We start from the raw sequence: 15,530 nt of genomic DNA on the forward strand, positions 1-15,530 counted from the left end.
TCAGCTGATATCATTCACATACAATGCAACCAGGAATAAACTGGGACACATTTAGAATGTTTACGTTTAAAATTGTGTCAAGGGTCTAAATATTGTATATTCGTGACATCACAAATGGACAGAAATCCTGGCAGCTTGTTTCAAATGCAGAGTTTTTGAATACGGGCTGTGTGTATTTCCCTGTGGATTGAGTGTTTCGATACTTTCACAGTGTTTATATAGGATTTAAGCTTGCTTTATAATAAAAAAAAACATGAAAATCTCACATTTTTACAATATGGGACCTTTAAATCACACAAAAATTAAGTCTGGTCTGTTCATTCACATAAAGAGCAGTATCATACAGTTTTAAATCATACTGAAATGAATAGAAGTCTGGTCTCTTTATTTATATAAAGAATACAATCACATTACACTGTCTTAAATCACAACAAAATTAATAGAAGTCTGGTCTGTTCATTTATATAAAGAACAGTATCACATCTTAAATCACACTAAAATTAATTGAAGCATGGTCTGTTTATTTAAATAAAGAATAGTATCACATTCTATTGTCTTAAATCACACAAAAAAATAATAGAAGTCTGGTCTGTTTACTTATATAAAGAATAGTGGCACATCTTAGATCACACAACAATTAATACAAGTCTGGTCTGTTCATTCATATTAAGAAAACAATCACATTATACTGTCTTAAATCACACGGTCATTTATATAAAGAAAAATGTGTGTTAATTGAGTGCATGGTTTAATTGGTAAATATTATGTGTGAAAAGTTATGTGTGCGTCATAATATTTGGATTTTTTATTTCTTATATTTATCATAAAAACAACAACAACATACAAAACCAACAATCCATGCAGAACTTCCATTGGAAAACTGTCGTTTTCTCCTTAAGAGCAGCTCAGTTAATGAAGCAGCACAATTCATTGTCCATATACTTTTGGCCAAATACTGTGTGTATTGGAATAGTTTTTTATACACCATAGAGGTGACTTATGAAGAATTAAAGTTCTGAAATAGAAAGTGTTTCCAGTGTGACAGGTAGCAGCTGCAGTGTGTGACCAGAAGGGGGCAGAAGACACACCTGGACTGACTCATCCAGTTACATCTGTCTAACATCTGCAACAGGTTTCTCCCCTTTTACCAAACTGAAGTTTATATTTAACCTAAATCTTTCTCTTCTTTACGGGATACATTCAATATATCTATATTTAAACGTGCAATATCCAGAGCATTAATGCAGGTTTGTAAGGTTCCAGAGTCCTTTAACATGCAATTTGAGAGGTCATTAAATGATCAAGATGTTCAATGAGAAGGTTTGGAGGTCAAGAAGAAAGTTCCAGGGTCCTTGAGAATATTCAAGGGTTCATAATACAGTTCATAAATAGGCAGAAAAGGTACTTTGAGAAGGTAGTTTGGTGTTCGTTTGATGGATTTCAGAACTCTGAACAGACTAGTATTTTAGTATTTTACAGTCTGACCAGACTTTTACTGAGTCATCTGGAGCTGATCTTCTTGGAGCACTGAGCTGTTTTCCAGGAGGAGTCTGGATTGTTGGGTGCAGCACAAACACACAGATGGAAACTCTTACAGAGAGTTTCAAACCAGTAGCTCTGAAAACGGATTCACTATCAACTCCATAAACTTTACTCAACAGGACAGTTTACAGTTTGGGTCTCATATGTACAGTAAATGAGTCAAATTGAACAATTTAATGCTTCATCCACACACTCTCGTCACAGCGAAGGAAAGCACATTGCTATCGCCAGATGAGTAACAACTTTGTTCAGCTCATTTTCTGTAAGCATGTGGCATTGAAGCATGGTGGAATTAGCTGGCTAGCTGACAGCTAGCTGGTTCTTGGGCTGGTTCTGTTTTGGTGCTGCACTGATTACAGAAAATGATCGAAATAGCGGACTGTTGGGCAGGAGGCTGGTGGGCAGCGGGCCGGTGGGCAGTGGACTGTTGTTCAGCAGGCTGGTGGCAGCGGACTGTTGGGCAGCGAGCTAGTGGCCAGCGGGCTGGTGGCCAGCGGACTGTTGGGCAGCGGGCTGGTGGGCAGCGGACTGGTGGCCAGCGGGCTGGTGGCCAGCGGACTATGTGGAAGTGAAACTCTTGAAATGACATAGAAATATGTTAACCAACGATAAAGAATATTGATCATATAACCTTATTGAAAAGCATATAATCACTGTTACTGTTATGATGTTCTGTAGCCCTTAGTAATGTCCCTACATGACCCTGGCTTTGTCCTACAGTTGTTTGTGAACCATCACAAGGTGTCTGAATGAGCTAATCCATAACTTGATAAGACTGGAAAAGTCCCTAACTCCCCCAGTACCTTGTTTAATCTGAACAACCACTGATAATCAAAAGCCCCTCAGAATTGTCTGTAAGGCTGTGTTTTAGACCCCATAGTCAGTCTGTTCCGGACCAGGCTCGGGTTTTGGTTGTGTTAGCTGTTCCAATAGAACACAATAAAAACTCTGCTTTTTGCATCAGACTTGGACTGTCTCCAGAGAGTTATTTGAGGATCCTGTGTTGACTTTTTGACATCATGAACATTGATTTTTGAAGAAAGTTGATCAAGGTTTCCAGACACCCTTTGGCCCAAGGTCTGAGACACTTTGCTTCTACATTTGGCGAGCCAGCCAAGAGCTGGCACTATTGAGAAAGCCTGAGGACCTGGGGGGAACCTGCCTGCACCCTGAGATACCAGTTGGTGGCCACCAAAAGAGGCAAGAAGAGCTTTTTTCTTCAAAGACTGAATGTGTCCTTGTGCAGAGCTGGCACTCTGCCCAGATTTTTAAGGTAACTCTGCTTCCCCCTGCCCAAAGAATCTAGCTAAGATTAACTAAGTCAAAATTGTTAAAATTACAGTAATAAAAGTCACACCTAAATTGTTTGAATGAATGAATGAATGAATGAATGAATGAATGAATGACTTTATTTCAAACATAAAAATAAATAACAACAGATACAAAATAATAACAAACAAAACAAGAGTAATAGTAGAAGACAACGAAAGATAACACTAGAAGTAGAAAAAGGAGAGCAATAAAGTAAAGTATAACTATTGACATTAAAAAAGTAAGACAACATTAAAATAATATAAAACTAAGCCGATAATAAGTAAGCAATATTTACAAAGAGAGGTAAAACCAAAACGGAGCTCTAGACTGATCTGCCTGTTGAGTGTCAAAAACGGAGAACAAATTAACAGATCGGTTGCTGCGATAGCAAACTTCAGAGAGATCTGACATAATCCTGAATAGATTAGTGAATGACTCCTCATTCCCAGAAGGATCAAGTAGTAATAATAACACATAAATTACAGAATCGCAATAATTCTCTTTGAGTGTCCTCCTTAAATAAAGTCTTTGAAGACCTCCAAAGCACTGGCGTCGCAAACCAAGTTGTCATATCAAAAGCAGTATCCACTTCAACAACATGCCATCGCGGGGATAGGACCCACCATTGAGGGGTTGGTAAAAGCAGGAGTGTTGGTTAGAACCAGAAACCCCTGCAATGCCCCAGTCTTTCCCGTAAGGAAACCACACTCTAAAGACTACAGGCTGGTACATGATTTAAGAGCAATCAATGCCATTGTAGATACTGAAGTGCCTGTTGTTCCCGATCCACATACACTGCTTTCTAATATTCCACCTGAAGCGAGATGGTATACAGTAATTGATCTTTGTCCTGCTTTTTTCGGTGTACCTCCAGACTTACGGTACTTGTTTGCATTCAAGTACGAGGGACAACAAGACACGTACACAAGACTCCCCCAGGGCTTTTGCGAAAGTACCACATTGTTCAACCGCGCATTGACGCTGTTGGGCAGCGGGCTGGTGGGGAGAGGGCTAGTGGGCAGTTGGGCAGTGGGATGGTGGGCAGTGGCAGTGTCGGGTCTAGACGGTCCCTCCGCCTGGGGGACAAGCTACCTAGCTAACTATCTACCGAACTAACTAGCTAGCCAGTTGTCTCCGGGAGCTGCATCCGTTCTCTTCACGGCGAACTGCGTCCGCAAGCTTTGAAGCCCCACTGACGTGGCTTCTGTCGTCACCATAACAACTAACAACAATCGCCATTTTTTTTGTACTAGTCAAATTACCACAGACAACAATTCAATGGCCCCTTCTACTCCTATTTTGTTTCTATGGTCCAAACATTACAACAGTTATAGTGAGGACCATGTTCTCTAATGGTTCCTAACAGACAGAAGGAACTGAAGAGGATCCAGAATGGAACCCTGAGGAACACCACATCAGATTGGACCAGCAGAGGCCGTCTTTACATTTAAAGCTAACTATTTCTTTAGCTTTCTGTCCTTCAACATGGCCGCCTGTAACCATTGGCAGACTTTCAAAGTCAAATGTGATAAAGCATTAACACACTGTGATGAACACACATAACATACTGTTTAGTGACGACTAACATACTAACTGGCCAACATACTGGAACAGTTCAGGTCTACAGCCCCATCCGATTGATCTTACTATTGATCCATTTGACCTTGACCTTGGAGAAGAATGGATGGCTCTCATTGGTGGTGACATCGAGGTGGCGATTCTCCTCCACGCTACGCCTGATGGAGCGAACGTCAGCAGCCGATAGGCCGGTTTTGAGAGACAGCAGTGCTGACACGTGAGCGTCACTGAGGAGAGACGACATAGAGGAGTGATCAATGAAACACCTGTTGGACAGGTGTGAACAAAAACACTGAGATTATTACAGACGCAACATTTCATTATAGATCTTTATTCATCACACTCACACCTTGTTTATACCTGAGTCACAGGCTGCAACAACCAATCAAACCAATCTTAAAAACACAAGTCATAGTTAATAAAAACATTCTTCAAATGAGACAAATTTAAACCAAAATCCGTAGAATACAGTTCAAATATAAATATATAATGTTTATAGATATATTGTGTATAAATTTATAATGTTTAGAGAAAAACTATGTATAAATATTTATAAATAATGTTTTGAGATATAGTGTATATAAAAATAAATACAGAATGTTTAGAGATATACTGTATGTATTATAATGTTTAGAGATATACTGTATATAAATATATAATGTTTAGAGATATAATGTATATAAATATATAATGTTTAGAGATATACTGTGTATGAATATATAATGTTTAGAGATATATTGTATACAAATAAATAATGTTTAGAGATATACTGTGTATAAATATAAATATATGATCTTTAGAGAGATACCGTATATAAGTATAAATATATAATCTTTGGCGATATACTGTAGATAATGTATGTTTAGTAAATGAAGTCAAACAGACTGCAGGGTGCAGGGTTTTTTGTGAACATGACTCCTCTCAGTGTTTCACACCGGTGATACCTGAACCCCGCCAGGCCACACCTGCCGTCTCCTACGGCAACCAGGTGTTAGTCACACAGCTGACCCAGATTATAGCTTTCAGTGTTTGAATATGATAACAGAAAGTGACAAATTTATCCCCACAGAGCCCACCGCTCAGCAGCAGGACTTTGTTTAGCTGACGCTGTGACGTCGTCATGAAATTAATTGAATTCATCATTCGCCGTCTTCGCTCTCTCTCTCTCTCTCTGTCTCTCTCTCTCTCTGTCTCTCTACCTGTACCTGAAGTCGGGGAACGTTCTGGCCAGATTGACGACCTCCAGTTGAACACTTCCAGGATCCTGCAGACGAAGAACCTCAGCAACGCTGCAGAGCATCTCACCGAGCCACAGAGACTCACTGCAGCCCTGAGGACACAAACACAGTACTGTGATAATACTGCAGCACTACTACAGTACTACATCTTTACTGTCACAGATTGGAGGTCTCGATGTGAGACAGGGCTAAAGGTTTCCACGTGATTTTAAATCCATCCCAGGATCTAAAGGTCGACTGAACTACAGCAACCCTGATACTGAGCGGCGTGCACATGTATGAGCGTGCACGTGTCTCACCCTTTCGTTGAAGAAGTCATTGATCGTTCGGGCGTCTTCGGTCATCCTCTGAGCTCCGCCCACCTGCTGCTCTGAGCTCCGCGCCCTGGTCTTCATCGTCCTCTTCACATACTGAAGAGCCAGGTTCTGATGGAGGACACACAGCAGGGACTGCAGACAGACAGGTGGTGAATCAGACAGACAGACAGACAGACAGGTGGTCAGTCAGACAGACAGGTAAGCAGACAAACAGTCTCACCTGTCTGCAGGCTGGTTTCAGGTCAGTCAGGTCGGTCAGCTGTTCGTTCAGAGAGTCCAGCAGAGAGTCGACGACAGGAAGTGACCCGTCCAACCAGACCGACGTCCACAGCTGAGTGAAATACACCTGAACACAACACATTGATTATTGTTTATTGATTGGTGGATAAGAGTGATATAAACACTGCAGTACACTCACTATTTGTACCTTCAGCTGGATTTGAATGGGACAGGTGAAATACCTGTACCCACAATCCTTCAGGGCCGACAGAGTTTCCAGACAGCGACGTCTCTGCTGCTCCGACAGACTTCCTGTTTCACTTGTGATGTAAACCCTGAGAACCAATCAGCAACAGAGCAGGAAAACACAACGTCCAATCAGAGCTCACTTTCTCATCACCTGTCTCATCCAGCAGTGACTTCCTACAGTTACCTGAATGCCTCAGGAAATAAAGGCCCAGATCTTTAGTACTGGAATCACTGATGTGTAAATGGAGGTTTGACAGGTGTGTAATTGTACCTGAACTGCTGCTCACAGACCAGGTGAGCTTTTATCACTGAGCCAGCGTTGTTGTGGTTTCCCTTCACAAACTCCTCCAGGCACTTTTTATAGCTGGAACACACACACTGCATATTTAATATAACAGAACACCTGATCAACAAGAATTGTTAATATTCACAAGTTCAGTGGATCTACCTGCAGAAGAAACTTTCCAGGTGAGCTGTGATCCTGTGAGCTTTCCCCTGCTCTGTGATGGCACAACTGAACTCAGTCAGGGGTTTGTTCATCAACTGGAAACAGAAATACAGAGACATATCCAGGTACACCTGCTGCACACCTGTTTACATCACTACCTGGATTACAGTTGTTTCCTAGCGTTTCATACAGAACACCTGTACTGACTGTGTCTCACTTGTACTGACTGTGTCTCACCTGTACTGACTGTATCTCACCTGTACTGACTGTCTCACCTGTACTGACTGTATCTCACCTGTACTGACTGTGTCTCACCTGTACTGACTGTATCTCACCTGTACTGACTGTATCTCACCTGTACTGACTGTGACTCACCTGTACTGACTGTATCTCACCTGTACTGACTGTATCTCACCTGTACTGACTGTATCTCACTTGTACTGACTGTGTCTCACCTGTACTGACTGTATCTCACCTGTACTGACTGTATGTATCTCACCTGTACTGACTGTGTCTGACTGTATCTCACCTGTACTGACTGTGTCTCACCTGTACTGACTGTGTCTCACCTGTACTGACTGTGTCTGACTGTATCTCACCTGTACTGACTGTGTCTCACCTGTAATGACTGTCTCCCACCTGTATTGACTGTATGTATCCCACCTGTACTGACTGTCTCTGACTGTATCTCACCTGTACTGACTGTGTCCCATCTGTAATGTCTGTGTCTCACCTGTAATGACTGTGTCTCACCTGTACTGACTGTATGTATTCCACCTGTAGTGACTGTCTCTGGCTGTATCTCACCTGTACTGACTGTGTCTGACTGTATCTCACCTGTACTGACTGTGTCTCACCTGTACTGACTGTGTCTCACCTGTACTGACTGTGTCTCACCTGTATGACATCTATAGCCAGTGGACTGAAGTAGCACTGGTCGATGAGTTCAGGTTTCTGGCCGCTCAGCCAGCTCTCCTCTTCTTTTGTCAGAGCTGTGTTCAGCCACAACTTCACGTTTTCCTGAAGGAAAGAAAAACGTTTCACACCATTTGACTTTCTTATTCTTTAAAGTGATAATCTGGAGGATTTTCATTTAAATGAATGTCTGTTCCAGTTGCCACCAGTGTGCTGGTCTTTACCTCTTTGTGGGTCAGGAACTGGTCCTCCAGTCGGTTCAGATGGTCCTGCAGCAGCAGAGAACCCAGACAGGCCGTCTTTACCTTTCCCTTCAGTTCCTCATGGTTTAATATTTCACTGCAGGAGGAAACAGGTACACCTGAGATGTTACAGGTAAAACTGGTTCCAGATCAGTGACTAGTATGATTCATTATGTGGGGGTTATGAATGTGTTGTTGTTACACGTTCTGTAACAACTTGAAGCAGTGACGTACCTAACACATGCACACTACTTTATATAACCACAATAGTAATTCACCACCACTTATTATTGTGTTTTTATACTATATCATAGTATTCTCTTACATTTCTATTATATATATTTCATAGTATTATATACTGCAGATATATTATATATAATATGATATACTTGATTAATTATTATTAAGTTTATTGAACTCATACCGTCCACACAGAGTGAAGTGTGTTTGACGGACTCACTGTGGATAGTATTGGTTGATCCAGAACAGCAGGTAGCTGCAGTCGTCTTGTTCCAGTTCAGAAGCAGCGAGTTCAGTCAGCCGAGCAGAGAAGCTCTGATGGAAGAGTCCAGAATACACATTCAGGATGTCCATCTGTGGAGGGTAGCAGTCCTGCACCGTCCTCACCACCGTCAGCAGGTCCTCCTTCACACGCTTCCCCATACGACACACCTGTACAGGTATATCAGTAACATTCTCCATAAAACACACCTGTATAGGTATATCAGTTACATTCTCCATATGACACACCTGTACAGGTATATCAGTAATATTCTCCATACAACACACCTGTACAGGTATATCAGTAATATTCTCCATACGACACACCTGTACAGGTATATCAGTAACATTCTCCATATAACACACCTGTACAGGTATATCAGTAACATTCTCCATAAAACACACCTGTACAGGTATATCAGTAACATTCACCATACAACACACCTGTACAGGTACATCAGTAACATTCTCCATACGACACACCTGTACAGGTACATCAGTAACATTCTCCATACAACACACCTGTACAGGTATATCAGTAACATTCTCCATACAACACACCTGTACAGGTACATCAGTAACATTCTCCATACAACACACCTGTACAGGTATATCAGTAACATTCTCCATACGACACACCTGCACAGGTACATCAGTAACATTCTCCATACGACACACCTGCACAGGTACATCAGTAACATTCTCAATACAACACACCTCTACAGGTACATCAGTAACAGAAGTTCTCCATACGACACACCTGCACGTTGACAACTCACCTCTTTCTTCAGAGGAGACGACAGTCTGTTGGCTTCACCGCAGTCTTCCTCAGCAGCCTTCATCAGTCTGGACACCACCATATTCTGCAGCAGAGTGTTGTGAGTGCTGAGACACTTCTGAGGACGCCACACCGGGACTCTCTCCTCCGGACAGCCTGCCCAGCGCCGGTCCTGCTCCTCCTGCTGCTGGATGGAGGCCACAGCACTCCTCAGGACCTTTAGGTGCTCCGAGGAGGAGGAGGAGGTGGTGGAGGTGTTGAAGGTGCTGTGGACGGCCATCCACATCTGCAGGTTCAGAGCCTCAAAGTCTTTCTGCAGCTGGTCCTCCTCCTCCTCACTGCGGGAGTCTTGACTGAACAGCTGCTCCTCCCTGATAATGAGCCTACTGCTCTCCTCCTCCAACTGCCCCTTCTCCTCCTCCTGCTGCTGCTCAGGAACCTCCTCACAGTCCAACTCATCTGCTGCAACAAACAGAATATTCCTGTTTTATTATGAATATTCTAGCAGAACCTCAAACTCTGACATCACAGAACCAGAACAAGGTAAGTTTATCTGTAGAGAACCTTTCAACAACAAGGTAATACAAAGTGGTTCTGATCTACAGGGCGGATCCTGCGTTCTACCCAAAGTTCTGGTTCTGATCTGATGGTGTTCTATCTGAGGTTCTGGTTCTGATCGGATGGCGTTCTATCTGGGGTTCTGGTTCTGATCTGATGATGTTCTATCTGAGGTTCTGCTTCTGATCTGATGGTGTTCTATCTGGGGTTCTGGTTCTGATCTGATGGTGTTCTATCTGGGCTTCTGGTTCTTATCTGATGATGTTCTATCTGAGGTTCTGCTTCTGATCTGATGGTGTTCTATCTGGGGTTCTGGTTCTGATCTGATGGTGTTCTATCTGAGGTTCTGCTTCTGATCTGATGGTGTTCTATCTGGGGTTCTGGTTCTGATCTGAGGGCGTTCTATCTGGGGTTCTGGTTCTGATCTGATGGCGTTCTATCTGGGGTTCTGGTTCTGATCTGATGGCGTTCTATCTGGGGTTCTGGTTCTGATCTGATGGTGTTCTATCTGTGTTTCTGCTTCTGATCTGATGGTGTTCTATCTGGGCTTCTGGTTCTAACCTGATGGTGTTCTATCTGAGGTTCTGGTTCTGATCTGATGGTGTTCTATCTGAGGTTCTCTTGGTTCTAACCTGATGGTGTTCTATGTGATGTTCACTGGGTTCTAACCTGATGGTGTTCTATCTGAGGTTCTGTTGGTCTGACTTGATGGTTTTCTATCCGAGGTTCTCTTGGTTCGAACCTGATGGTGTTCTACGTGAGGTTCTGTTGGTCTAACCTGACGGTGTTCTATCTGAGGTTCTCTTGGTTCTGACCTGATGGTGTTCTATCTGAGGTTCTGTTGGTCTGACCTGATGGTGTTCTATCTGAGGTTCTCTTGGTTCTGACCTGATGGTGTTCTATCTGAGGTTCTGTTGGTTCTGACCTGATGGTGTTCTATCTGAGGTTCTGTTGGTCTAACCTGATGGTGTTCTATCTGAGGTTCTGTTGGTCTAACCTGATGGTGTTCTATCTGAGGTTCTCTTGGTTGTAACCCGACGGTGTTCTATCTGAGGTTCTCTTGGTTGTAACCCGACGGTGTTCCATCTGAGTTTCTCTTGGTTCTAACCTGACGGTGTTCTATCTGAGGTTCTCTTGGTTCTGACCTGATGGTGTTCTATCTGAGGTTCTCCTGTTTCTGACCTGCATTGTTGATGTGGGGCCGCTGTTTGCGGTTCTTCCAGAACTTAGCAGGGTTCTTCAGTTTGGGCAGCTTCCTCCTCTCTCCTTCTTGGTTCTCCTTAACGCCTCCTGCTGAACATTCATCACCAACTTTATACACAACATGTTCATGTAAATAAATGAACTGTCACAGAGACGGAACCAGAGTTCTGTAGAGACATTAATGACAGAAAGAACGTCTCATATCTGAGAGACAAACACGTCACATGTTTATATAAATCACATTATTAAGGAAATGTGATAATAACAGAACATTAGAGATGAAATGTTGAATAATTCAGTTTAAGGATCTTAAATTGTAAAGGTTTTTAATGGAGTTTGATTCAAGTTTTACAGATTCTTCAAACCTTTGATAATTGATTTAATATGAGAACAAACATCAGATATAAAAGGTAAAAACATCATTCATTTATAAACTGAACATCCATCAATACGTTGAATTTCTGTTGTCCTTTTTATGTTTTGTTGCTCTTTTAATATTTTCACTATTAGTTATCCTCATGTTTCCTTTTGTTACTCTGTATACTGACAGTTTGAAATGAAAAAAACTATTAACTCTGATTATCTGACATGTTCGTCATTAATGTCATTATTTATTAATCTACATGTCACTTGAACTCCACAGAGAACGTCTCATTTCATTTAATATAACTGAAATGTAGTTTATTAACTTCTTTTTGTAGCCCATTATTGTTATTATTATTATAAATATTATCATTTTTTATTATCACTATTTTTAATATTTGCATAATTATTACTATTATTTTGTTACAATTATTATATTTTTGTTGTTTTTATGTTTATTGTTATTGTTATTTATTTTATTTTATTTTTATTTTTTAAATTAAACACAAACTTCTTTTGTAACCTGTGTTTTACCTGTTGGACCAGGTTCAAATGAAGTCATCGATCCGTTTTCCTTCACAGTGTAACCTTGCAGATCTCTAAATAAATAAACCTCTCATTAAGTTATTTATTAAACTGTTATCAATAGTTTAGTTAATTAATATCAGAGCATCAGGAACTTTTAACACTTTGTTCAGGATCTAAATCAACTGATGAATCTCAGGGACCAGTTTTCATTCACAGTGTAAAGTTACAGATCTCGACAATAAAACTCTCATTAACTTATTAAACTATTAATAATTAATGTCAGAGCAGACTCAGCAGCATCAGGAACTTTAAACACTTTGTTCAGGATCGACTCAACTGATGAACGATGTTGCAAACGGATCAATAAACAGATCAAGATCCTATCCGGTGAATATCAGACTTTAGATTCTTCTTCTTTAATGATCCTTCAGAATAAAACACAACACATTAAAGTGTGTAAAGAACAGATAAAGCAGCAGCTGCTTCCTACCTTCCATGTCTCCGTTTGATTCAGTGATGGAGCAGCCCGGATGGGCGGGGTTAAACACACACACCCACACACACACACACACACACACACACACACACGATGAGGTGGAGCCATCTGTCTGTCTGCTGGGTGATTACCACGCAGTTCTTATATATGCATTATTAATAAAATAAAGAGCTGCTACTGGTTTTAATTTCCTGTCTGGAGATGATGAAGAACAATCTTGAATTGTATTTAATTGATTAGCATTTTTATTTATTTATTTATTTATTCATTCATTCATTCATTTATTTATTTATTTATTATTTAATTTAATTTTTTCATTTATTCATTTATTTATTCATTAATTCATTCCTTTATTTATTTATTCATTCATTTATTTATTCATTCATTCATTTATTTATTTGTATTTTTTTTTTTAATTATTTATTCACTTATTCATTTTTTTTCATTTATTCATTTATTTATTCATTCATTCCTTTATTAATTAATGTATTAATTAATTAATTCGTTCATTTATTTATTTAATCTATTAATTAATTTATTCATTCATTCATTCATTTATTTATTCATTTATCTATTTATTTATTTAATAAATTATACTATCTTACATCAACATTTTGTATCCTTATTTTATTAACCCCTGAGGTCCAAGGGTATTTCCTTGATTTTTTTGGTTCTCTTGGTTCTGACCTGATGGTGTTCTTTCTGAGGTTCTTTGAGGATCTGCAGTGTCGGTGTGCTTCCGCTGTTTGCGGTTCTTCCAGAGCTTAGCAGGGTTCTTCAGTTTGGGCAGCTTCCTCCTCTCTCCTTCTTGGTTCTCCTTAACGCCTCCTGCTGAACATTCATCACCAACTTTATACACAACATGTTCATGTAAATAAATGACCTGTCACAGAGACGGAACCAGAGTTCTGTAGAGACATTAATGAAAGAAAGAACGTCTCATATCTGAGAGACAAACACGTCACATGTTTATATAAATCACATTATTAAGAAAATGTGATAATAACAGAACATTAGAGATGAAATGTGGAATAACTCAGTTTAAAAATCTTAAATTGTTAAGTTTTTTAATGGGGTTTGGTTCAAGTTTTACAGATTCTTCAAACCTTTGATAATTGATTTAATATGGGAACAAACATCAGATATAAAAGGTAAAAAACATCATTGCTTTATAAACTAAACATCCATAAATACCTTTCATTCATTATTTTTTAGCCTGTTTTACCTGTTGGACCAGGTTCAAATGAAGTCAGTTTTCCTTCACAGTGTAACAATAAACCTCTCATTAAGTTATTTTTTATTAAACAATTATCAATATTTTAGTTAATTAATATCAGAGCAGACTGAGCAGCATCAGGAACCATTAACTCTTTGTTCAGGATCTAAATCAACTGATGACTGAATATATATACAAAAAAGATCCTTCAGAATAAGACACATTAAAGTGTGTAAATATCATAAAGCAGCTGTTTCCTACCTTCCATCTCTCCGTTTTATTCAGTGATGGAGCTTCAACAATCATCCCTCTGCACAGTCACAGCTGTAGATGTGCGCATGCGCGATCAGCAGTTTCAGACATACGCAGCACCAAACAAACCGAAACCAAAACCGAAACCAACCGAGACTGCAGAACTCTCATCAGACTGCCAACATTAAAATAATAGACCACTTTTTTACCTTTTTTTTTTACCTTTACAGTTCTGTATATTGTAATAAAGGAAGTTTTTTTTAACATACTATAACATCACATATATTTAATATTCTCAGTTTAATCCTGATGTACTGATGACATCACAGACACTCTAACCAATCAGAGGTGAGTTGAGCCAGAGTATGTATGTGTGTGTGTGTGTGTGTGTGTGTGTGTGTGTGTGTGTGTGATGTAACTCCTCGTTAATAATCAATGCAGCTGTGATCAATAATAGATGGAAACTGACAAGGTCAGATCACCAGTCCCACCTGTCCCACCTGTCTCACTTGTCCCACCTGTCTCACCTGTCTCAACAGTCTAACCAGTCTAACCAGTCCCACCTGTCTCACCTGTCCCACCTGTCTTACCTGTCTCACCAGTCGCAACAGTCCCACCTGTTCCACCAGTCTCAACAGTCTCACCTGTCTCACCAATCCCACTTGTCTCACCAGTCCCACCTGTCCCCACCAGTCCCACCTGTCTCACCAGTCCCACCTGTCTCACCAGTCTCACCTGTCCCACCAGGCTCACGTGTCTCACCTGTCTAAAGTCTCACCTGTCCCACCTGCCTCAACAGTCCCACCAGTCCCACCTGTCTCACTTGTCCCACCAGTCACATCTGTCCCACCTGTCTCGCCTGTCACACCTGTCTGAGCTGTCTCACGTGTCTCACCTGTCTAAAGTCTCACCTGTCCCAACTGCCTCAACAGTCCCACCAGTCTCACCTGTCTCACCCATCTCACGTGTCCCACCAGTCTCAACAGTCCCACTTGTCTCACCAGTCTCACCAGTCTCACCAGTCTCAACAGTCCCACTTGTCTCACCAGTCTCACCTGTCTCAACAGTCTCACCTGTCCCACCACTCCCACCTGTCTTACCTGTCCCACCTGTCTCACCAGTCTCACCTGTCTCAAGAGTCTCATCTGTCCCACCTGTCCCACCAGTCCCACCTGTCTCACCAGTCTCACCAGTCTCACCAGTCCCACCTGTCTCACCAGTTAGTTCAGAGGGACGGAGTTCTTCTGATGTGATACAAAGTATCAGTTAGTTCAGAGGGACGGAGTTCTTCTGATGTGATACAAAGTATCAGTTAGTTCAGAGGGACGGAGTTCTTCTGATGTGATACAAAGTATCAGTTAGTTCAGAGGTACAGAGTTCTTCTGATGTGATACAAAGTATCAGTTAGTTCAGAGGGACGGAGTTCTTCTGATGTGATACAAAGTATCAGTTAGTTCAGAGGGACAGAGTTCTTCTGATGTGATACAAAGTATCAGTTAGTCCAGAGGGACAGAGTTCTTCTTATGTGATACAAAGTATCAGTTAGTTCAGAGGGACGGAGTTCTTCTGATGT

At 40.9% G+C, this 15,530-nt stretch overlaps 1 protein-coding gene across 4 annotated transcripts; it reads right to left on the reverse strand.

Moving 5' to 3' along the window:
• Positions 1 to 363: 363 nt before the first annotated feature.
• LOC119477371 (tumor necrosis factor alpha-induced protein 2-like) lies at positions 364 to 14,090 on the reverse strand. Of its 4 annotated transcripts, none has more exons than XM_037751439.1 (15): positions 13,967 to 14,090; positions 13,177 to 13,320; positions 11,082 to 11,189; positions 9,343 to 9,803; positions 8,523 to 8,734; positions 8,045 to 8,159; positions 7,803 to 7,925; positions 6,906 to 7,000; positions 6,729 to 6,821; positions 6,417 to 6,543; positions 6,210 to 6,335; positions 5,972 to 6,121; positions 5,640 to 5,764; positions 4,504 to 4,661; positions 364 to 2,118 (listed from the first exon to the last, which is right to left on the reverse strand). In XM_037751439.1, exons 1-15 carry the CDS (start codon positions 13,971 to 13,973, stop codon positions 1,835 to 1,837), a joined length of 2,328 nt encoding a protein of 775 aa, XP_037607367.1. In that variant the 5' UTR covers positions 13,974 to 14,090; the 3' UTR covers positions 364 to 1,834. The 4 variants fall into 4 exon arrangements, with proteins under 4 accessions (XP_037607367.1, XP_037607368.1, XP_037607365.1 ...); XM_037751440.1 differs by having other exon boundaries at positions 9,343 to 9,800; positions 11,082 to 11,192; XM_037751437.1 differs by having other exon boundaries at positions 11,082 to 11,192.
• Between the last annotated feature and the right edge of the window lie 1,440 nt (positions 14,091 to 15,530).

Source organism: Sebastes umbrosus, chromosome 18 (assembly GCF_015220745.1).
Source record: "Sebastes umbrosus isolate fSebUmb1 chromosome 18, fSebUmb1.pri, whole genome shotgun sequence".
Taxonomy (NCBI): Eukaryota; Metazoa; Chordata; class Actinopteri; order Perciformes; family Sebastidae; genus Sebastes; species Sebastes umbrosus.

Bases quoted from the DNA above. Each gene is read 5' to 3' on its own strand.
- LOC119477371 (XM_037751437.1), bottom strand. The intron at 11,193-13,176 runs GTCAGAACCAAG...ATGAATGTTCAG, and splicing joins CTCAGAAAGAACACCATCAG to CAGGAGGCGTTAAGGAGAAC. The intron at 5,765-5,971 runs GTGAGACACGTG...TTGTGTCCTCAG, and splicing joins ATGACTTCTTCAACGAAAGG to GGCTGCAGTGAGTCTCTGTG.